The 24,634-nt window shown below is 43.2% G+C and overlaps 1 protein-coding gene across 50 annotated transcripts in view; it reads right to left on the reverse strand.

Annotated features, from left to right (window-relative positions):
- The window catches only part of R3HDM2 (R3H domain containing 2), a 182,398-nt gene that overhangs the window by 24,449 nt on the left and 133,315 nt on the right, over nt 1-24,634 (reverse strand). For 14 of the 50 annotated variants that reach the window (XM_077954613.1, XM_077954592.1, XM_077954607.1 and 11 more), the window contains 9 exons: nt 24,222-24,348; nt 22,955-23,033; nt 22,197-22,256; nt 21,283-21,423; nt 20,280-20,388; nt 17,439-17,534; nt 13,880-13,911; nt 8,082-8,314; nt 4,224-4,393 (listed from right to left, as the gene is read on the reverse strand). In XM_077954613.1, coding sequence (XP_077810739.1) covers nt 4,224-4,393; nt 8,082-8,314; nt 13,880-13,911; nt 17,439-17,534; nt 20,280-20,388; nt 21,283-21,423; nt 22,197-22,256; nt 22,955-23,033; nt 24,222-24,348 — 1,047 coding nt within the window. Of the gene's footprint in view, nt 1-4,223; nt 4,394-8,081; nt 8,315-13,727; nt 13,782-13,879; nt 13,912-17,438; nt 17,535-20,279; nt 20,389-21,282; nt 21,424-22,196; nt 22,257-22,954; nt 23,034-24,221; nt 24,349-24,634 lie in introns of all 50 variants that reach the window. The other 36 variants (XM_077954603.1, XM_077954586.1, XM_077954599.1 and 33 more) reach the window with 5 other exon arrangements.

Genomic DNA, 24,634 nt, shown 5'->3' on the forward strand with positions numbered 1-24,634 from the left:
TTCAGCCATATAAAGGAATGAATTAACAGCATTTGCAGCGACCTGGATGAGACTGGAGACTATTATTCTAAGTGAAGTAACTCAGGAATGGAAAACCAAACATCGCACGTTCTCAATGATATGTGGGAGCTAAGCTACGAGGATGCAAAGGCATAAGAATGATAAAATGGGCCAGGCACAGTGGCTCATGACTGTAATCCTAGCACTTTGGGAGGCCGAGGTGGGCAGATCATGAGGTCAGGAGTTCGAGACCAGCCTAACCTACATGGTGAAACCCCCATTTCTATTAAAAATACAAAAATTAGCTAGGCGTGGTGGTGCACGCCTGTAATCCCAGCTACTCAGGAGGCTGAGGCAGGAGAATCGCTTGAACCCAGGAGGTGGAGGTTGCAGTGAGCCAAGACTGTGTCACTGCACTCCAACCTGGGTGACACAGCGAGACTCCATCTCAAAAGAAAAAAAGAAAAAGAATGATAAAATGGACTTTGGGGACTTGGGGGGAAGAGTAGGAGGGGGGCAAGGGATAAAAGACTACAAATATGGTACAGTGTATACTGCTCGGGAGATGGGTGCACCAAAATCTCACAAATCACCACTAAAGAGCTTACTCATGTAACCAAATACCACCTGTACCCCAATAATTTATAGAAAAATAAATAATGAAAAAAAAAGAAAAAAAAAAAAAAAGACTGGCCCTGAGGAATGTGGCTGCCACCTACTGGCAAATTCTGGGCTCGTTCACTGGCTCTTGGATGCCTGATGACAAGAGGAGGCCCAGAGAACTCCTTTTCAAGAAGTCTACTTCATTTTAAGTAAATTGGGCAAAAGGGAGCCCCTGGCCCTTTAGTCTTCAGCCTCACCCCTGGTTTCACAAGCTTCACTGACACACAATTTGAAGGCCTATTTGGACAGAGGAGGCCCGCCAGGAAGGGAAAGATCATGGTTTAATCAGTACTATTCCCAGACCTGGGGCAAGTGCCTTGTGTGACAGAGTTAAAGTTAAAAACCTTTCCTCAAAGATTTTTTTTTTTTTTTTTTAGGCAGAGTCTCGCTGTGTTGCCCAGGCTGGAGTACCGTGGTGCAATCTCAGTTGACTGCAACCTCTACCTCCCAGGGTCAAGTGATTCTCATGCTTCAGCCTCCCAAGAGGCTGGGATTACAGACGTGCACCACCACACCCAGCTAATTTCTGTATTTTTAGTAGAGATGGTGTTTCACCAGGTTGGCCAGGCTGGTCTCGAACTTCTGGTTTCAAGTAATCTGCCCTCCTCAGCCTCCCAAAGTGCTGGGATTACAGGCGTGAGCTACCGCACCCAGTCTCAAAGTTTTTCTTCTACAGGAAAAGCTTTAGAATAAGCACAGTGGTGTTTGTGTGTGCACGTGATCACTTCTTTAATCCGTGCACAGTTATGTGCCATTAGAAACTGAACAATAATTATTCTCAGGCTCAGCAGCTTCGGTCTAGGGAGCCCCCAGTGCTGAAGGCCAATCAGGGAAAAAGAAAGCAAAAGAAAGAAAGAAAATGGCAGTAGAAAGAAGAGTAAAAAAATAAAAAGGGTAAAAAAGTAGAGAAGAAGAAAAAAGGAGATACGTACAGTGAGAAGGTGGGATAATTTTTAGCAGCTTCCATAAATGCTTATAGGGCATCAAAACTTGGATAAGATTCTTTCATTTGGAGTTAGTGATAACAATTAATCTCAAGAATGAATTTCGAAGAGAACACGAATCTCTGCACTAAGTAGTGTTCCCTTACCCCCAAGCTATAGCACCTAACCTGGCACCACACTCCCCACAGGAGATAAGCCAAGCCAACGATCGACCAACTGACCCTCACAATCCAGTAGCAGGAATAGAACCTGAGTAGAAGATTGGGGTTTAGGGCCAGTCACTTGGACATTCTGTATAAATTTCAGTCCCAAATGGTTCTTCTCTTATCTCTTTATTCCTCTCCCACTCTTGCTGTCTGTTTCTAGGTATGAGATGATAGGTGGAAGGTGGAGGCAGATGGGAGACTAAGAGGGAGAAAAGGGAGCAAGACTATTAAAATACACCTTTTAGGGGAAAAAACCCCAGAAAATATTAGGACCTTGGAAAAGCAAGTCATACACATAAAAAAACACAGTAGCAGACAGCAGAAGGAGAAGCACAGTTTACCTACTTACAGGTTTGAATTAAGACACAGACAGAGAAAAGAACACATACACACTATGCTTCAGTAGGGAGCAAGGTAAACTGAAGCGAACGAGACTTACTGGGGTAGATGGTGGTAGAACAAGAAAGTTAGGACTATAGAAAGAACTGACTTAGACTAAGATAGAGGGCTGCAATGACTTGCATGCAAATTACATTTAGACACAAAGTAGGATTTCCTAGATCTTCACTGTTCTTTATTTCAGCTTCATTTCACAATATTTGAGATAGGGCAATACTGGGCCATTCTGGGATCTTTGCACTCTAGTTTCTAGTTCATGGGGTATTAGTGTTTGGGACTTGCTTCTTACACCTAGGGAAGAAATATATCTAAGGCCAAGCTGGACTAATAAGCAGGGGGATGAGGGAGCCTGGGAGGTGAAATGACAACGTAAACTGCAGCAGAAAAGACCGCAGACATATAGGCTTCCCAGCTACAAGAGAATACTTCAGGATAAAGTATGGGGCTCTCCTCACAAAGTGCTCTATTGATGTGAGAAGAGAGTAAGTGAAGATCTCAGCACAGCTCTGCTCAGATTATTAAGGTGACTTTTTTTTGTTTGTTTTTTAAGACAGGGTCTTACTCTGTCACCCAGGCTAGAGAGCAGTGGCGCGATCTCAGCTCACCACAACCTCCGCCTCATGGGTTCAAGCGATTCTCCTGCCTCAGGCTCCCTAGTAACTGGGATTACAGGCGCCCGCCACCATACCTGGCTAATTTTTGTATTTTTAGTAGGGACTGGGTTTCACCATGTTGGTCAGGCTGGTCTTGAACTGCTGACCTCAGGCGATTCACCCGCCTCAGCCTCCCGAAGTGCTGGGATTGCAGGCTTGAGCCACCACGCCCGGCCTTAAGGTGACTTTTTTTTTTTTTTTTTGAGACGGAGTCTCGCTCTGTCACCCAGGCTGGAGTGCAGTGGCCGGATCTCAGCTCACTGCAAGCTCCGCCTCCCGGGTTCACGCCATTCTCCTGCCTCAGCCTCCCGAGTAGCTGGGACTACAGGCACCCGCCACCTCGCCCGGCTAGTTTTTTGTATTTTTTAGTAGAGACGGGGTTTCACCGTGTTAACCAGGATGGTCTCGATCTCCCGACCTCGTGATCCGCCCGTCTCGGCCTCCCAAAGTGCTGGGATTACAGGCTTGAGCCACCGCGCCCGGCCAGGTGACTTTTAAACATAGTCACCTTAATGACACTGGCCAGGCATGATGGCTCATGCCTGTAATCTCAGCACTTTAGGAGGATGAGGAGGGAGGATCACTTGAGCCCATGAGTTTGAGACCAGCCTAGGCAACATAAGCAGGATCCTGTCTCAAAATAATAGTAACAACAATACATTTTTTAAAAATTAAAAGAAAAAAATAAAACAGAATACTAAAGTTCTGGTTTAGAACAGGACCTGATTCTTAGATGACCTTCCTGGTCTCCACAGATGCAAAACTTCACTTAAACTCTAGTTGGTACCAACATTTACCAGTCCAGCAACAGAATGAGAAGGATACAGCCCTTTTGAGTCATGGAAAACAAAGACAACATTTGGAGTCTTTGTGTTTCATGACATATGTATGGCAGGGGTCTTGAGTGTTATTTATTTTTTCCCCAAACCCCAACACATAAATACGTGTTTATGGGTCCACATAGTTGGCCAGATGATGGTGGAAGTTATAATCTTTTCAAGTTCCATATATAGATGTAATGGAAAAAAATGCCTTGTTAATTACACACGGACATAGAGGGAGATGGGACATAGTAGAAATGTGGTATGAAATAAAAGATTCTACTGACAATGTTCAGGAGGCAGAGGAAGAAATATAAAGCAAAAAACCCCCAAGCTGACTCTACTAAGAGTTATTTGGCAAAATCTTTGCCCAAGGTTCTTCTTTCCCCACAACTAACAAATGAGAAATGGGGGAGAGAGAGGCATGTCTCCAAAAACTGATCCTTCCTGCCACCCACAGCACAAGAGACATGACGGTACATCTAAAGTTTGCTTGAATCAGAGTGGAGAGGACTCTGACACTGAGTGGTGACTCACCTGTGAGATCATGTGATTATTCAAGGGTGGCTGTTGCTGAGGCGTGGGTGGGAGAGCAGGAAGTTGCTGCTGCTGCTGCTGCTGCTGCTGGGCAGTACAAGGGAGAAGGCCCCGGACAGACTGGGATGAGGTGACCTGGTTGCACACTTCTGGGGCACCTAGTGCCATACCTAAGGCAAAGAAGAAACCCACGAAAAGTTGTTAAGCACAAGCCATGAACACATTATCCCTGGAAGGCTTAGAGGGCTCTACTTTTTCTTTGTCTTTCCTCTTTATTCCCTTTTGTCCCCTCCCCTACTGTCTTTTGAAGATTCACATATAAGCACAGATGCATTTCAGCTGCCTTGCTGATGCCAGTCCTCCCCTTTGCAGGCTTTTGCTCCCTAGGGACAGGAACCACCTTGACTGTCAATGTTTGGTTATGAAATTGAACAAAATGTGAGGCTGCTGAAGCACCTCCCCTGAAGTGCCTGGAATCTGTCCATCACACTTAGATAGCTGAAAACATGAATGCTTACTTTCTGGGAAAGCACAGATTTTTGGTCTCTTAAGAGATCTTTTTGCTAGAGAGATTTTGCTAGAGAGAGAGAGAGAGATCTGTCTTCTTGCTAGAGAGAGAGATAGATGTTTTCTCTTTGCTTTCTTCTCAATTTGCAACATCTCTTATAAAAGTTGCTGAGGGGCGGGTGTGGTGGCTCACACCTATAATCCCAGCACTTTGGGAGGCTGAGGCGGGTGGATCACCTGAGGTCAGGAGTTTGAGACCAGCCTGGCCAACACAGTGAAACTCCGTCTCTACTAAAAATTATCTGAGCTTGGGGGTGGGCGCCTGTAATCCCAGCTACCTGGGAGGCTGAGACAGGAGAATCACTTGAACCCAGGAGGTGGAGGTTGCAGTAAGCTGAGATCGCATCATGACACTCCAGCCTGGGCAACAAGAGTGAGACTCAGTCTCAAAAAAAAAAAAAAAAAAAAAGTTGCTGAGAAAACTTCAAGCATACACATGGGCACATGCATACACATAACTTTATCCAACTATTTTCCCCATTTCTAGGCTCTCAAGGCATGAACTCATTCAACACAACATACTTTTACTGAATATCTACTATGTGCCAGGCACTGTATAATGAACTAAAGACATAAAGATGAGTGAAACACAATCCTTGCCCTTAACAGCAGAGGAACTTATTTCTTTCTCTGAGACAGAGTCTCACTCTGTCGCCCAGGCTGGAGTGCAGTAGCACAATCTTGGCTCACTGCAACCTCCACCTCCCAAGTTCAAGTGATTCTTCTGCCTCAGCCTCCCAAGTAGCTGGAATTACAGGCACCCACCACCACGCCCAGCTAATTTTGATGTTTTTGGTAGAGACGGGGTTTTGCCTTGTTGGCCAGGCTGGTTTCGAACCCCTGGCCTCAAGTGACCCGCCTGCCTCTGCCTCCCAGAGTGCTAAGATGACAGGTGTGAGCCACCATGCCTGGCCAACAGCATAGGCACTTCTGATGGGAGATAGACATCCACATGACAACTATAATCTGGTAAGGATAAGGAATACATCAGTGATATTGACAAAGTTGTATGAAAGCAAAGATGAGGAAGCAAAAACTCCTGGGAGGGTCAGGAAAGGATTTAAAGAGAGGTCAGCAGGAAAGCTGGGGTTGAAGAATGACAGATGCTTGTAAGACCAAGAGGGAACAAAGCTAATGTCATATTCAAGAAATGGTTGGTGGGTGTGGTGGCTCATGCCTATAATCCCAGCACTTTGGGAGGCTGAGGTGGGTGGATCACCTGACATCAGGAGTTTGAGACCAGCTTGGCCAACATGGTGAAACCCCATCTCTACCAAAATTTTGTAAAAACACAAAAAATTAGCCGGGCATGGTGGCAGGTGCCTGCAATCCCAGCTACTTGAAAAGCTGAGGCAGGAGAATCGCTTGAACCTGGGAGGCAGAGGTTGCAGTGAGCCGAGGTCATGCCATTGCACAACAAGAGCAAGACTCCATCTCAAAAAAAAAAAAGAAAAAGAAAAAGAAAGAAATGGTTGGAAAGAAGGAAAGATCTGGAAATTAGACAGCAATGGCAAACCGGAGTCAGAAAGTTATGCTATATTAAGTAGTTTGGATTTTACTATTCAGGTGATGATGCAGAAATGAACATTTTTAAGGACCACTGATGTGTTTAGATCTGTTTTAGATTGGCAAACTGGCTCTAAAAAGGGCTAAGCAACCAGGCACAATGGCTCACATCTGTAATCCCAGCTACTTGGGAGTCTGAAGTGGGAGGATCATTTGGGCCCAGGAGTTCAAGGCTGCAGTAAGCTATGATGGTGCCACTGCAATCCAGCCTGGGTGATAGCAAGACCCCAACTCTGGAAAAAGTAAAAAAAAAAAAAAAAATCAATAAAAAGAGCTGAGAATGGAGTAGAGATATCAGTTTGGGCACCAGTGTCATAGTTACATAAAAGAAAATAAAACCTGGATAAAGGCTGAGGCAGTGGGATTAGAAAGGAGGTAACAGAGAAGGGCAGCAGAGACCTAGGGGTCAGAGGCAAAATCTTCAGCACTACTGATGCCTTTTGATAATAACTACAGAACTTCTGGGATGAGATTCAAGCAATTCTTCAAAGAGAGAAGGATGATGAAATAAGAGGTCTAAATGCCCTTCTGCTAAGAGTGCAGCAGAAATAGATGGAGAGCTGATGGGTGGTTACAGAGCTTTCATGTGGAACATAGAAATGTCTGCTCCGGCCGGGCGCGGTGGCTCACGCCTGTAATCCCAGCACTTTGGGAGGCCGAGGCGGGCGGATCACGAGGTCAGGAGATCGAGACCATCCTGGCTAACACGGTGAAACCCCGTCTCTACTAAAAATGCAAAAAATTAGCCGGGCGAGGCGGCGGGCGCCTGTAGTCCCAGCTACTCGGGAGGCTGAGGCAGGAGAATGGCATGAACCCGGGAGGCGGAGCTTGCAGTGAGCCGAGATCGCGCCACTGCACTCCAGCCCGGGCGACAGAGCGAGACTCCGTCTCAAAAAAAAAAAAAAAAAAAAAAAAAAAGAAATGTCTGCTCCTTTCCAGTGACTGAGCTCCAGGGAAGCAGCCATAGCAGCATCCCTCTAAATTCTAGCCTATTGGCTAGTATCAATTAATTAAAAACAACTAAACTCTAAGGATTCCCTCTGCTCTACAAAGCCTCTACAATCTCAAGAGTCACAGAATGAAAGTGGCTATCATTTTTATCTTAGTATATAACTTGAGACCTAGGCTGATATGGATGTTCCATCTTAGATGAAAATCAGAGAAAATAATCTAATCACAATCAATTCTTTTTTTTTTTTCTTTTTTTCAATCAGGCATAAGGTTTGAAAGAAAATGAGGAGGACTAAATCCAAGCAAGGACAATGGATCCAAAATTCAAATTTCCCTTTGCATGGCTGTATTAGATTTCCAGGAAACTATACTGGGACAAATGTTTTATTAAAAGTAAATAAGGGCTGGGCGCGGTGACTCACGCCTGTAATCCCAGCACTTTGGAGGGCTGAGGCAGGTGGATCACCTCAGGCCAGGAGTTCGAGACCAGCCTAACCAACATGGTGAAACCTCACCTCTACTAAAAATTCAAAAATTAGTCAGGCGTGGTGGCACAAGCCTGTAATCCCAGCTATGCAAGAGGCTGAGGCAGGAGAATCTCTTGAACCCAGGAGGCGGAGGTTGCAGTGAGCTGAGATCACACTACTGCACTACAGCCTGGGCAACAGAGGAGACTGTCTCAAAAAAAAAAAAAAAAAGTTAAGTAACAGTGATGTTTCACAGGAGACAAGCAAGAAGGGATTGATATGACAGGAAGAAAAGAAGCTGTAATACCTGGCCTGGCGATCCTTCCTGCACTGCTGCCTTTACTGCTGCCGATACTGTCACCTCGGGTAAGGATAGAGATTCCACTGAAGCTGCTGGCTTTGGTGACAGGGGGTCGCATGCTCCGGACAGAGCCATCAGAGTCTGTGCTGCTCCAAGGGCGTGGCTCCAGGGATTTGAGTTCGCTGTCTGTGCTGCTCTGGCGGCTACTTGAGGTACGGCTCAGCCCTTCACGGTTCCCCCTGCAGAGACCATAGTGGTCAGAGCTCCTCCCACCCACCATTTTAGCAGAAGGGCTAGGAGATAATTCATTTCTATTCTCTCAATAATAAAGAATGAATAAGAATTAAAGGGAGGATGGACACTGACTTATTGTTAGTTGGCTGGCCAACTAAGAGTTGATGGGAGCAGACAGAACAAGATCCAGTACAGTAACAAATAACACAGAGGCAAATCTGGATGACAGTGTGCTGGCAACTAATTTAATACATCAGACCAGAGGTGGATGGGAAACCATATACATGATGCTGAGATTGGCTGTGGTCTCTTCCCCACCCTCTGAGGGTAATCCCACACATGCAAGAAATAATGGGGAACAGAGGGATACCAGTTTCTTCTGAAAGTTCTTAAAATAAAAGGACTCCTAGAAGTTGCTATTGCTAAAAGACAGGAGTAGCCAATGACATGGATAAAACCCACAACGGGTCTTCCACATAACACATGTCCACATGTCTAAGCCAGCAGAGGTGCTGCTTATGGCCACCCTTCCAGGAGTTGCAAGAAGAGTATAGTGAACTAAAGGGGCACTATGGAAAACTCAGTTTGATAGTCTAGGATTGATCCAACCTGTTTTGTGGAAATTCCATATTACTGTCTGCGAACAATTGGTTTCAGGATCTCTAAGCGCTAAAGTCTTCAGCAAATACGCTCTTGGGACTCAGGAGGGCAAGGAGCAGGGGGGCTGACTGTGCCTAGTTGCCTTCATATTCATAATCCTATCTCCCTAAGCAAAACTATTAAGGAAAGGGATTCTCCCTCTTTTATTTGGCTCTGGAAACATCAGGGTTATCGTGATGTTACAATCACTGTCTGATTATTAACAGCTGTATGCCTCAAGATAGCCAGGTTGGCCTGAAAACCCTGTCTTGTTGAGCTCTCATTGCTTCTTAATCATTAAGCAACAAAGACCCAGCAATTTTTCTTTCATACCCCACATCCCCAACAACTAATGACCTAAGGAAACTAAATGATAACAATTACAGATTTTGGTAGGTATACCAAGGAATAATTAAGCAAAAAATCATTGTAGTTTGGGCTCCCTTCTTTTTACCACCATCCCCTCAAAAGCAAATAGAAAATCCCATTCCAATCCCACTGGCTCCAAAGGCACTAGGCTCAGAGTTATTTTAATACAGAAAGGCGTTTTTCTTAAGGGTGTTAATATTAAAGAAAACACCTTTCTTTATTAGAATACCTACTCTAAAGACACTGTAGAAAAAATGGGCAAAATACATGCGAGGGTCCTTCTTTTAGGTTTTAGTGAAGCCAATCACGATGAGCTAAGAATACACTGGCACAACGGGTTAGGAACATGCTAATTCTTCTCTGCAACCCCAAGAGTGAGTGTGTGTGTGTGTCTGTGTGTGTGTGTAAGCACTTAAATGCTTCTCTCTATATAGTTAGCGAATTAAAAAATATTTGTTTCTCAAAAGCTTTACCCCTTTCCTTGGAATGTCAAAAGTAGAATGGGAAACAAGAAAGAAGTGTAAGTTAGGTACTCTTCAGGAACAAAACCAGACCTGAAGTGAGAGACAATAGCTACATCTCAATGGACAAAGGCAAGTATACTAAGAGGACTCAATAAAAATGAGTGTTTGTGGGGTAAGGGAATACAGCAGTGGCAATAGATGAGGCTGCTCATTAGACATTAGAGCTTGAATTTTGCAAGACAAGTCCTAAAGGCCTTTTCCACTGAAAAGGAAATCCTGCCATTTATTTTCTCTTGCTACTAGAGGTAGACAGTGAACAAGGCAACTTTAAACCAAATACCTTGAAAAGCTAGGGCCAAAATGGCAGCACTTCTATACTAATCCAGTTTCCCCAAGACAGTGATGACCAAACGCTCAAAATGTAGACTGCCTGATGATCTTCTGACTAACCTGGGTTAGCACACTACTCCCCTGAGACTTGGAGAATCTAAGTTGAGTCTTGGCAGGAAAAAGATCAATTTTCCCTTTCTACAAATAAAAATAATTAGGGAAAGCTACCCAGATTCAATTCTGAGCACTATATTGGATTGTGTGTATGTTGGAGAGATGGAGATAAAGGATAAAGAGCAGTCACACCTCATATTCGTATAACATCACAGCTGATTAGTTTTTACAAGCAGATTTAGTGCTGGTGAAAAGTTCAGCTTGTTGGGTCTGGGGAATGGGTAAAGATGCCTGTCGAAGAGGTGGCAATAAACATCAGTAAGGCCTCACTGTGGTTTATTTGTCAATGGAGCAGACTCTTCCAAAGAACTGGGGAGCTGCCATGTTATTGTCAATGTGGATGATGGAGTTTGGTTTACAGGTATTTGTTTCACAAACATAAACTGGGCCAGAAAGGTGTAAAGCAATTAGAGAAGATCAGCTTCTAAACATTAGCATTTTGGACTAGTATCCAAGTAGAGGAAGAAATTATTCTCTTAAGTGCCCATGATGCTGCATTTTAGATGACCTAGATCATCAATCAAAGCTCAGTTTGAAAACCAGTAGCTTAAAAGGTCTAGAGAGGCGTGGTGGCTCACGCCTGTAATTCCAGGACTTTGGGAGACCGAGGCGGGCGGATCACCTGAGGTCAGGAGTTTGAGACCAGCCTTAACATGGAGAAACCCCGTCTCTACTAAAAATACAAAATTAGCCGGGCGTGGTGGTGCATGCCTGTAATCCTAGCTACTCAGGAGGCTGAGGCAGGAGAATTGCTTGAACCTGGGAGACGGAGGTTGCAGTGAGCCGAGATCACGCCCTTGCACTCCAGCCTGGGCAACAAGAACGAAACTCCGTCTCAAAAAAAAAAAAAAAGAGAAGAAAAAAAGAAGTCTGGAGAGGAAAGGGCTGCACCTGCTCAGTAGATCTTTCAAACTATTATCTGCACAGTTTGATGTAGTCTGATGGTCCACAGCACTAAAAAGAGCATCATTCTAATCAGTGAATCTGGATTAGGGCTCCAAATGTAACACTACTAAGAGAGGAAGGGGTGACATCTGTAGAGAGCTGGTGTGGTGTAGTGAAGAGGACACTAAACTACGAATCAGCTCCATTTTTGCTTCTATTAGCCATGTAAACTCGGGCTATTCACTTAATCTCTCTGCTTTTGTCTTCTTACACGTAAACCAGCTGACCAAATTAGGATATTGAGAGAACTGAATCAGATAAAGTATACTCTGGTGACTGTAAAGCACTGTGCATTAATTCACACATAGGAGTTGGTTTAAAACTCCTATTTCTTATAGTTATCCTGGGATGATCTATGACCCCAAAGTGTAGACTGTGAAACAGGAATCTTGATTTTTTTGTTTTTTTTTTTTTTTTGTTTGTTTGTTTTGAGACAGAGTCTCGCTCTGTCACCCAGGCTGGAGTGCAGTGGCCGGATCTCAGCTCACTGCAAGCTCCGCCTCCCGGGTTCCCGCCATTCTCCTGTCTCAGCCTCCCGAGTAGCTGGGACTACAGGCGCCCGCCACCTCGCCCGGCTAGTTTTTTGTATCTTTAGTAGAGACGGGGTTTCACCGTGTTAGCCAGGCTGGTCTAGATCTCCTGACCTCGTGATCCGCCCGTCTCGGCCTCCCAAAGTGCTGGGATTACAGGCTTGAGCCACCGTGCCCGGCCTGTTTTTTGTTTTTAATGAAGGGGACTCGATCTATCTCTACTACCACCAACAATGCAAGGCCCTCTCTGCCTGGGGTTTTCAGATGAACTGCAGGGCAGGATAGCCTAAGAAAAAAAGACTTGAGAAAGATGGAAAATCCTCTACCTAAGAATGGGAAATCTCACTATCCCAATTTCCACATGGTTTGGCTAGCTTTAGAAAGGGCAACAGAGAAAGGACAACTAGAGTACTAGGAGTGAGATCTCAAATCTGAGTTAGTCAGACAGTCCTTATCAAGTGTAGTAGTCAGTAAGAGAGAAACCCTTTGGAAAGGGGGTTAGACCTGAATTCTAGTGTTAAATACTCAGGTTCTCAGTATTTTCTAGTTTTTCTATTGGTAAATTGGGAAGAATATACCTAAAATGAGTTGGTAACAGACTAGACCCTATTCTATTTACACTGCCTTGTATTATCCTCTGGGGTAGGATTGAGAGACTGAAATGAAAGGGAGGGTAGTATACCTGCTTTGCGGGGAAATGGAGAACATTGGGAACTGGGGAAGTTAATACAACAGGTTGCACCAGCATTCAGAGTAAGTAATGATCATATGAAGGACACACTTTAAGTCCATTCTAAGGCAGACAGGTCCCTTTTTTTTTTTTTTTTTTTTTTTTTTTCTGGAGACGGAGTCTCACTCTGTCGCCCAGGCTGGAGTGCAGTGGCCGGATCTCAGCTCACTGCAAGCTCCGCCTCCCGGGTCTACGCCATTCTCCTGCCTCAGCCTCCCGAGTAGCTGGGACTACAGGCGCCCGCCACCTCGCCCGGCTAGTTTTTTGTATTTTTTAGTAGAGACGGGGTTTCACTGTGTTAGCCAGGATGGTCTCGATCTCCTGACCTCGTGATCCGCCCGTCTTGGCCTCCCAAAGTGCTGGGATTACAGGCTTGAGCCACCACGCCCGGCCCCTTTTTTTTTTTTTGAGACGGATTCTTGCTCTGTTGCTCAGGCTGGATGGAGTGCAGTGGCGCGATCTCGGCTCACTGCAACCTCTGCCTCCCAGGTTCAAGCAATTCTCTGCCTCAGCCTCCTGAGTAGCTGGGATTACAGGTGCCTACCACCACGCCTGGCTAATTTTTGTATTTTTAGTACAGACAGGGTTTCACCATCTTGGCCAAGCTGGTCTTGAACTCCTGACCTCGTGATCTACCCACCTCGGCCTCCCAATGTGCTGGGATTACCGGCCTGAGCCACCGTGCCTGGCCAGGTCCTTTCTGAGGTCATCTTTCTTACACATTACATTGCCTCAAGAGAAAACTACATACGCAGAGGTGTCCGTATATGTGTGTCTCTCTCTCTCTCTCTATATATATGTGTTATTTTTTCTTAAAGATATCTTTAAGATATGCTGGGTCAGGAATAATGTCTACACATCTTTTCAACAGATTCAGAAAAGGTTAGCCAGAAGACGCCCATTCTTTTACCTTACTATAAATATGTTTGAATCTTTCAAAAATGCCCAATTCCAGCAAATTTCTGGGAGGAAGCTGTACCTATCCCAGACACACCTATTTGGTCCCCTTCACCACCTATTTAGGACTCAAAATGAAATCAGCAACAATACAAATAAAGTCATTGACCAGGAGCCATTTTTTTTTTAATGGGGAAAAATATCCAATGTTGCAAAAACCACAAATTTAATTATTCCACAAGCAGCCATGCATGGAGCAAACCCACTCTGCTGAAAAGATTACAGCAAAACAAAATAAAATTAAAAATAAAAAGGAGAGATATAGATCACACAGAGGTACCTAAAAATCTGCCTTCTCTTGTGAGAGCTAGAAGAAAAGGCTTCTTTGGAGAGTCTGTTGGTTAACATCAAAGAAAAGCATCATTACAGGATTATATTAACCTCACTGGCAAAGCTCAATGAGAAGCAGGGAACATGCTAAGTGGTACTAACCTGATGTCATTTAGATATCCGTTCTGGCCAGTCTAGGTGAGGGGGAGAAAACGGAAAATAACTTATAAGAAAACAGCATGGCATGACCGAAAAGGATGTCCATGATGCTATGAATACCCAAGGTCCTCAAACCAAAGCTCACCCCACCAACAGGGAGAGAGGGGCCAGGGACAGGATGACCCACACCCACATACCCAATCTGACTTCTCACCTTTAATGGGAAAGAGCATTTGGTGGTTTTAGCCTTCGGATAGGTGTTTTTAAAAAAAGAGGCTGACAAAGGCAGGAGTGTGAAAAGGAGGAAGAGGAAAGTATTAACCTAATTATTATTTCCTTTTTAGCTCTAAATTTATTGGTAACCTGGGAATAACAACTCATGTCCTCGGTCCTAAAGAGTGTGTTCAAAGGGAGGGAAAAGGGAGACAAGAGAAAGAAACTTTGTTTTTGGAAATCATCCTCAATGGCTTTTCCATTTCTGTTTCCTACATTGGCCAAAATGAAAGACATTCTGACCTGAGACCCAAGGAGGGTGGGATATTGTGGAAGAGGTACTTTTCAGGGCCTAGAAAAAATGAGAAAATTAAAAGCCTGAAACATTCCCTTTGGGGATCATTTCCTGACAAAGCCACTGAGCTGAGTGAAGTGAGCATTGTGGTGGATTCCCAAGCTTTAGGAAAAGGTACCAAGAGTGTCCAGCTGCTGAGCAGAGTGAGCTCCATGCAGAGCAGAGCCTATGCTGGGCAGCTTTTCCAATATATAGCTCAGGCTCCAGAGAAGGCTGCAGCAGCAGCATTTCCATCCAAACACCCTTCTTGCCACTTCCTTTCTTTATGGGCTGCCTCCTGCTCCCACACCCAACCCCACAACTCCACCCCTAATCAGCTTCCTTTAGCCAGGCTCCTCTCCACTTGGAATCTTTGGAGTATGATGGGCTTTGGCCATAGTTCCTTGTCTAGACTTTCTGAGATTCCTGATGCCTCTACCACTACAAGAGTTAGAAGTGCTGAAATCAAAGTGATAAATCTACAAGGATCTAACGAAGAATACATACATTAGTAGAGGCTTGAAGACTAGAAATCAGGATAAAAAAAAGAGAAGCGCTAACTTTGCCTTTGTTATAGTTGTAGGTAGATACAGTCCAGTGTTGTACATAATTAGCTCCAATACCCTATTATAAATTGTCTGTGCTTTCAGAACATCTGTAGCTTTGCTAATGGCTATCATAGTGGGGCAGTCATTTTCCATGTGTAAGTGAAGCAGAGGAACACATCACAGATAGTCAGTTAGGTTACGATGTCACTGGTACTTCTTAATCTAAAGAGCCCAGAGCAGAGCAAGCTATTGAGAGGTGGTTTACATTAGGGGGTTAAGAGCGTAGACTCTGGAGCCAGGCTGAATTCAAATACTTAGCTCTTTTGCTAACTAGCAGTGTGAACTTAGGTGGTTGTTTAACCTTTATGTGCCTTAGTTCCTCATTTATAAAATGGGGAAAATAATATAAACTACTTCATAGGCCTACTATGAGGACTGAGTTAATCTATATCAAGTACTAAGAACAATGCCTAAAAGATAGTAAGTGCTATATAAGTGCTTGCTGCTTTTTTTTTTTTTTTTTTTTTTTTTGAGACGGAGTTTTGCTCTTGTTGCCCAGGCTGGAGTGCAATGGCACAATCTTGGCTCACCGCAACCTCTGCCTCCCGGGTTCGAGCAATCTCCTACCTCAGCCCCCTGAGTAGCTGGGATTACAGGCATGTGCCACCATGCCTGGCTAATTTTGTAATTTTAGTAGAGACGGGGTTTCTCCATGATGGTCAGGTTGGTCTCGAACTCCCGAGCTCAGGTGATCCGTCTGCTTCGGCCTCCCAAAGTGCTGGGATTACAGGCGTGACCCACTGCACCCGACCAGTACTTGCTACTATTATCCACCAACCCGTTCTGCTGGCCACAGCCATGTACAAACTTCTCCTCTCATTCCATCTAGTTGGTTTGTAGGTAAAGGTAGAGAACCCTCTTTGGGCTATGGTTGAATAATTTGGAAGATGGACTTTTCTGACTCAGAATGGAAGTCTACACAACAGGAGGTAAGAAGGTTCCTTCTCCTTGGACTTTGGGCCAGAAGGTTTGTTGTATATCAGTTCCCAGTGAGGATCTCTGAGACAATGGAGCAAGTACATAGAGTTGTTCAGTTTTTTAGTTGGAGACAGTATTTTTCTAAACTAATGATGATGATGAAAAGATATATATCTCTATATCTATATCTATCTATATATATTTATATTTCCCTCGTGAGAAGGGGAGAATGGGAGAATGGGAAGAGAGTAGTGTTCATCTAAGTATATTGATTAAAACTGACCATCTTTTGCCAGGCACAGTGGCTCATGCCTATGATCCCAGCACTTTAGGAGGCTGAGGTGAAAGGATCACTTGAGCACAGGAGTTTGAGACCAGTCTGGGCAACATAGTGAGACCCCGTCTCTACAAAAAATAAAAAAGTTAGCCAGGCGTGGTAATGCGTGCCTGTAATCCCAGCTACTCGGGAGGCTGAGGCAAGAGGATCGCTTGAGCCCAGGAGGTTGAAGCTGCAGTGAGCTGTGACTGTGCCACTGTACTGCAGCCTGGGTGACAAAGCAAAACCCTATCTAAAAAAAAAATAAATAAATAAAAATAAAAAACAAAGAAAACCCTGACCATCTTTTGACAATGAAGGGAGACTGGTTTTCCCTCTTTTGTTACTCATGTGATTGTGAGATGGTGCTCATATCTGGATACTACATTTTCTGGAAATTTGTTTCCCTCTTGTACACCCACAATGTTTCCTGAATTTCTGCTATTCTTCTCTTCAATCTGATAGGCAAAGGCAACCAGATACAGGGGTACCAAGTATATTTGATGTGGCCCACACATTTAAGAATAACGTTGCCTAAACTGATTCATGTTGGCTTTTAGCCCTAGGAGCTACTCCTGCTGTAGGAAGCAAGGTAAGAAATATAGGAAGAAAGAGACTTCCTTTTCAGGTAGAGACTGGAGGGAATAGTGGTACTCTCTGTGCATGCAGAATGTGGAGCTCATAGAGAATGGATGCCAGACCTGTGCTCTAACAATCACCAACATATCCTAAAAATGAGGCTGGTCAAACAAGATGAATGTACAGCCGGTGTGAACACTATGTCTTCCACTTAGAAGCAAAGATGCCTAAAATGGATAGAGGGAGTGAAAGAGGGTAAGCAGGAGGAGGGTTTTAGAGGCAAGATTCAGACCCTGCCAAAACCATTTCTATTTTCAGTCTAGGCAAATTTACCAAATTCAGCCACTCCAAGTTTTAGTTCTCTTTGTATACCATATGGCAGAATGTATTGAAACAATATAAGTGAAAATCTGCAGCTTCCCAATAAGCCACATTTAGTTTTAGAGATCAAATCTGGGGTTGGCTGATGTTGGTTAAAATAAAACAAACAAACAAACAAACCCAAAAACATTTGTGGAGGGTTCATTCCATTCACAGTTCCAACGTTTAAGAGCTAAAAGCTATGGGCTGACAACTCTCAGATGCTACACTTACCTCTCGGGCAAATATTCTCTCTCGGACCCTTTGATATTCCTCCTCTCTCTCTTCTATTGACTTGCTCCTCCTTCCATCCTGCAATGGAACTCTGATCTAGATCGATGAGCAGAATTAAGCTAGTTAAGTTCTCCTCGTACTGCAAGCTCACTGCACACCAGCAAGGAAGAGAAACCGGGAAAGTTTATAGTTGCCATCAAAAAAATGGAAAAAAAAAAAAAAGAATAAAATTTCCAGTCCTGGAGAGGTTTCACTGGGTACATCTGACCATGCAGTTTGGGAGATCAGATTTTCTGGATGGCTGGGGACTCTCCATCTCCCCACCCCTCCCACCCACCCAGTATCAAGAATAACAACTATTTATAAGGACTGGGTTGCTTCCCTCTAGTAATCAGGTAGCCTCCAGTCAGTAAGGATCGAGAAAATAGCCCTGGGAAAAGGGACAACACTGCTTTAGAGGGAAAGCAAAGGATAGATGGAAGCTGAAATGGGAGAAGAAACAGGTGTTTAGCAGAGCTGAACATAGAGGAGGAGGTTTATAGAACTAGCACCTGGCATTATTCCTCATTAATCACTAATGCCATGGCCTGAAGACCCAAATCACACACAGCTCAGCAAAGAGGGCCTTGGAAATGAAATCCCAAGGGCGAAGCTAAACTCAAAGTCTAAGCATTTTTTTCCTAATCTTAACTATATTAACTGGAGGTGGGGAAGGGGAGAGACAAATTACAGAAATAAAGAAGAAAGAGAACAGAGCAATACAAAGAGAAAGAAAAGAAGAACAGATAGAAAGAGGGGCAGAGAAAGGAAGAGAAGTAAGGTACAGTGGAGGAAGGGGAGAGATAGAGAGATTGACAAGGAAAAGAAGAAAATGGAGGATAGAGAAGAACCTTACATTCTCTAGAAAATGTAGTGAGGTAACCAGAAGGGATGGCTGGGCAAATCACCACCTCTGAGTAGCCTACCATCTAAATCCTCATCATGATCTTTCCTCTCCTGGCCTGCAACTGGTCAACACTGTCCAGGATAGGGTGTAATAAGAGTATCCTTATCCGTACTGCTCTTGAAGGCAAGGAGTTCTAAGGGAGAAAACTCATCAAATGAATATCACCAGATTATAAAAGATTCTGACTTCCACTCCAGAGGCTTTGAAAGCTTCACAAGAAGCAACTAAGGAGATTGCTGCTCTAGGCTGGTCTTCCTGATCTTTACCAATCTCCAAAGGTAGCCATAACTTCAAGAATATCAACCTTGCCTAGATTTAGTTCTCATTAGCTTCAAGAACCTAAATCCTACCAAATGTCCTTTTATAAATTCAGTTCCAAGAAGACACAGGACCTCAAGGAGCTATATTGTCCTCAGCCCCTAGGTAAACCAATGGCAAAGTAGAAAGAACATAATGGGCTTTGAGGTCAGGCAGAATCTCAGCTCTGCCACCTCCCAGCAATATAACTTTACGCAAGTAACTTAACATCTCTTAGCCTCAGTTTTCTTATATGTAAAGTGGGGATAATAACCCCCATCCGTATTGGGTTGTGAAGAGGATTAAAAGAGATAATGCATACAATGTGTTTAGAACACAGCCTAGTTCAGGGAAAACACTCAATAAGATAGCAATTATTATGCTTAGTATTAACGTCACAGACAGAAAGTACACAGAAACAACCCTATTGGATCAAGCCTGAAGCTGAGAGATGAAAAGTTCACAATAGGGACAGACTCCACTTTGCCCCAATGTGCCTCTAGGCCTGAATAATTCCTGATCCACAGAAAAAGGGTTTTGGAAAATGGAGAAGGGCATCAGGATGGAAAGGCTCTTTCTCGTTTTTAAAATTTTGTCTTTTTGTATGTTTCTTTGTTTTCAATCAGTCCCAGCGTGTTTGTCCACAGTAGATAATGGCACTTTTCTCAAAAGGACTCCCTCAAATACTCAAGTAGCAAGCAGGAAAGGTCCTGGTCTCAAGACCATACAATATCCCAAGAAAACTAATTTTGACACTAGAGGTAAGATATTATTATAGTTATTAATTAGCAAGATTCATGTAGCCTCTACTCAACCATGGTCTTCAAATCTAATCCCTTTTGGAGGCCAAGCAGAGGCAGGCTGGATCTAAACCTTCTTAGCTAACCCCCAAATAATCACTTAATATCTAAAGGATAGGCTTGAGGTCAAAGCAATAGCCAGGCCCATTTAAAGGGACGGGATAGGTTGTTCCCTTCTTATTCCCACAGCAGTGGATCACAAAGGGGATCTATCTGAGGTTCCCAGCATCAAATGTCAAATTAACTCACTCACCTTGGTGGAAGGAGTTGGAAAAAGATTAAGGAGTTTGCAGAAAGGGATCAGAAACACTTTTATAATTGGGTAAATTAGATCACAACTTTGCCAGTTCAAGGCTAGCCCTAAGCTAGGATAAGAGCTGAAGTGGGACAAAGTAGCTTTTTGTGGTTCCCAAAGAAATCCCTAACTATTAAAGAAAAAAAAAAAAAAAAAAAAAAAAGAATGAAACCAACAGCTGGATCAAGGCTGAGGCAGGGATCAACCTTGCTTTATTCCAAATGATGTGGTGTTAGAAGTCAGTGGCAGACCCAAGGAGTTCCAGGCCAAATGAGATCACCTAGCAAACCTCAGCACCATGTCTCTCTAGGGCTAAGAGGGTGGCATCCAGTTCAACAAATAAACAGTTCTCAACATTAAGCCAAAGCCAACTCAGTATAGCTCAATACATTTCTCCATACTAAGATATTTTGAGTTTTCTCCATCCCACAAAAATTCTTCTCCCTTCCCAGTTTCTCTTACTGCAATCTCTCTGTATAGGCCCACCCCTTTCCATTCTTCACCTGGTTATCATCTCGGTCCATACTGGCATCATCTCTCTTGAGAATGAACCTCTGTTGAAATTCTGTATTCTTCTCATCCTTTATATGTTCTGAAAACCTCTGTTCAGGGCTGAGATTTGGAGAGAAATGTGAAAGGAAAGGAGGACAAAGACCCTTTTGTTAGGAAGCAGACCTATTAGGTACAGCTCTCCTAAATTACACAACTCACACTCAGGGAATTTCTGGAGTAAGGAATCCAAAAAGTCACATGCAGGTTTTAATGAAATCCTCAGGGTCTGTTCTTTATACATCTATAACTTCTCTTCCTCCATAGTTATATCTGTCCTATCAGTGAAGAGAGGCTAAGGCCAGACTTCCTGAAACACCAGTCCCTCTAGAATCTATCTCCAAGGCCTCAGAAAGAGTAGGAATTAATTATATAACCAACCCCAACCCCAAACCCCTTCCCCGCAAAATACTTAAAAATATATATATATTTTTTGAGATGGAGTCTCACTCTATCACCCAAGCTGGAGTGCATGGTGTGATCTCGGCTCACCACAACCTCTGCCGCCGGCGTTCAAGCGATTCTCCTGCCTCAGCCTCCCGAGTAGCTGGGATTACAGGCACCTGCCACTGCGCCCGGCTAATTTTTATATTTTTAGTAGAGAGGCTGGCTTCAAGACAGCTTGGCCATGCTGGTCGTGAACTCCTGACCTCATGATCCACCCGCCTCGGCCTCCCAAAATGCTGGGATTACAGGTGTGAGCCACTGTGCCCGGCCATTTTAAAACTTTTTTTTAAAAAAAGTAATAGAGATAGGATCTTGCTATGTTGACCAGGCTGGTCTCCAACTCCTGGCTTCAAGCAGTCTTCCCATCTTGGCCTCCCAAAGTGCTGGGATTACAGGCGTGAGCCACCACGCCCAGCCATCTGCAAGAGACATCCTGATCCTACACCTTCCTCTTCCAACCCAGCAGGTTATCCCAAGGAAGTCTTCCCAAACCATGGTTTCCTCCCTTACATTCTTGTGTTACTAGTTTTGTTGATGATGACAGCTTTCCCAGTTTGATCAACATTGTGGTCCATCCCAAAATAGGCAGCTACCCGGTGTAATAGCATCCGGTGATATGAGGTCATCTGAGGGAACTTCTTGAACTGATTACTGAAGGGAAACACGGGGGAAAAAAGTGAAATAAGACAAACAACTGCAATAACAACCAATTTTAATTTTTCTTACGAGTATCTAAAGTGGAAAGTTTCTTAGGAGAAACAGACATAAGAAATACGGATATTTACTAAATGGGAACCAAACAGGTTTCTCTCAGTTTCTTTATCTACAGTATTCTGCAGATTACTATGACCTACTTTCCTCATTAAGACTACTCATTGCTGGGTGCAGTGGCTCATGCCCATAATCCCAGCACTTTGGGAGGCCGAGGCGGGTGGATCAATTGAGTTCAGGAGTTCAAGACCAGCCTGGTCAACATGGCAAAACCTCGTCTCTACAAAAAATACAAAAATTAACTAGGCATGTGCCTATCATCCCAGCTACACAATGGCTGAGGTACAAGAATCACTTGAACCCAGGAGGCAGAATTGCAGTGAGTGAAGACTGTACCATGGCACTCCAGCCTAGGCGACAAAGAAAGATTGTCTCAAAAAAAAAAGACTACTTATTAAGCCCTAGGTCCCACCCACCTAGATGATGTTTGATAAAGAAAAAGGAAGACATTTAAGAATAGTAAAATCTGGGACAAGGGCGAGCTGCTGAAAAGATATAAATTATTTTTCAACTGAAATCTACATAATAACTTAAAAACTTCAGTATGTTTTCAAAAATCACACTTTAAGGGAAACATCTCCTAAAATTGTACCTAAATTTATTTCCAGTGCCCCCTCCCACATCTAAATATGTATTTCATGCAAGTAACTTACTTGTTGTCGTTAATAAATTCCAGAATCTCCTGTTCTAATTTTAGCAGCATCATTCTGTCCCTGTTTAAAAAAGATTAAAACAAAACAAAACAAAAAGCAGCCCTCCCATAGACATTGAAAGTAGGGATTGAAAACACAACTTGCTCATTATAGAAGTTGAAAAAGGTATATATCCAAACCCAGTAATGAACCATAACGCTGCTAAGCCTCACTTGCCTATTTTATAATATTTTTAAAAAGAAAAACAACCCGAGTATACATTTTGCAGGTCCTTCAATCATATACTTTGTTATACCATATCAGAAATCTCACTGTTAGCAACATATTCATATAAACACATGTTATAAATCTAATCGTCATTCTATATTCCATCTTGTTATATACAGAATTTTAAAGGAATTATAATTTAGCTTATGTACAATCAACTGTTTTTTCTTTCTGTGCTTTTTATTTTAGCTCCTCTTACTATCACTCCCAATGTGTGCTTTTTAATCACTGTACTTCCAAGCCTTCATATTTCTCTGTTTCTGCATTCTTCTTTCACAGAATTTTCCCCAATTCTTCTGAAAACAGAAACCTCAATGTGAGAGTATTTTGAATCCCTCACAGAATATAAAACTATACCTGACAAATACTGGGGGGACAGGGAGATGAGCATCCTAGATTCTAAGAATGGAAAAATTCTGGAAAGCCATTTGGCCTCTTGGAATCTTGCTATCCTCTAACCTCTTTTCCTCTTATACCCATCATGTTATTACCTTGGGTTCTTTTTCAGTGTATTTACAAGAAATTCATGTAGGTCTATTCCAGTGGAGTCCGTATATTCCTGGCTGGAGTCTAGAACCACCACAACAAAAGAAATTTAAAATAAATGAAACTGCTTTGCATGCTATCTAATCCTAAGCAGAAGTCCACAACCTAACCAAGAGATACAAGAATAGGAAAGCAAAATCAAACTTCCAGGGTTTTAACATAAAATCCAGAATGACCTTGATGTGCTAGATCCCAAAATTCCACATCAAAATGACAGAAGAAACAATCTGGGCCATAGTATTACATCAATATTACACTGAAAAGCCATCTGTCATCAATAGGTATTTACTGAATGTCCTGATCAAAACAAAGCAGGTTTTATTAAGGAAAATAAATTCCAGGTAAGGGCAGTCAGGGCTGAATTTTCCAGAATCTCAGTAAATATGCCCAAACATTATTTTTTAATCCTGTTTGCCTTTTCTAATCAATTATCATTTTTATGGACTATGTCTTTTTGCTACCAGTACAAGAGTTTAAAGGCAAAGACAGTCGAATAATTAGAGACAAATCTGCATTATTAAAAAAAAAAAAAAAAAAAAAAAAACCAGGCCAGGTGCAGTGGCTCACACTTGTAATCCCAGCACTTTGGGAGGTCGAGGTAGGTAGATCACCTGAGGTTAGGAGTTCGAGACCAGCCTGGCCACCATAGTGAAACTAAATATCTCTACAAAAATACAAAAGTTTGCTAGGTGTGGTGTCATGTGCCTGTAGTCCCAGCTACTCGGGAGGCTGAGGCAAGAAAATCGCTTGAACTTGGGAGGCAAAGGTTGCAGTGAGCCAAGATCATGCCACTGCACTCCAGCCTGGGCGACAGAGGGAGACTCTGTCTCAAAAAAATAAAAATAAAAATAAATAAACAAATATCACCCTAGCCATCCCCAAACCAAAATATAAATGGCATCTGGAGGATTTGCTACCAATGATGATCAATGTCACCATTATTCCAGAGCACAAGTAAAATCAGAATTGACTACATTGTCCTCCCATGGATAATGCCAATGCATATGGAGTAGCTGTCTGTGGCATGCGAGCTCCTAAGGCAGGTTCAGTTACAGAAACAAAGAAAGTAACCTAGTTAGGCATCTCCTCAAGCAACCAAGTTAGCAGAACACTACAAATTGATGGGCCAGTAAGGCTAGCAGGTACCAGGCTTCAGGATAAAAGTAAAGGGCACAGCCCTAGAACAGATAAGAGATGGGAAAAACTCCTCACCTCTGGACAGCATCTTTCTTGGGATCTTTTCTTTGTTTTTGTCCTTGTCTTCCTTTTCAGAGACATCTTTTGTGGACTTTTCTTCCTCCTTGTCAGAAGGGCAACTGATGTGCAATTGAATTATATCCTTAAGAGGAAAAAGGATAATCAAAGGGGGAAAAGGATTTTAACTTTCTTGCAGCTCCCTTGGAATCTCAAAGAAGGTAAATATTGGGGTGGCAGCTCTCTCTTACAGATTAGTGTTATTTTGCTAATTAAACTGTTTTAGTTTTGTTCTATCAAGAGGGTAGAGGCACAGCTTTTTCTGCCAGCAAGCACAGCCTACTTTATGGAGAGCTCAAATTACATAGGCTGTTCTTGGCATAGGTGTTGGATGGGAATGGTTCTAACCACCAGAGCGGGAGGGTACACAT

This window comes from Macaca mulatta, chromosome 11 (assembly GCF_049350105.2).
Source record: "Macaca mulatta isolate MMU2019108-1 chromosome 11, T2T-MMU8v2.0, whole genome shotgun sequence".
Taxonomy (NCBI): domain Eukaryota; kingdom Metazoa; phylum Chordata; class Mammalia; order Primates; family Cercopithecidae; genus Macaca; species Macaca mulatta.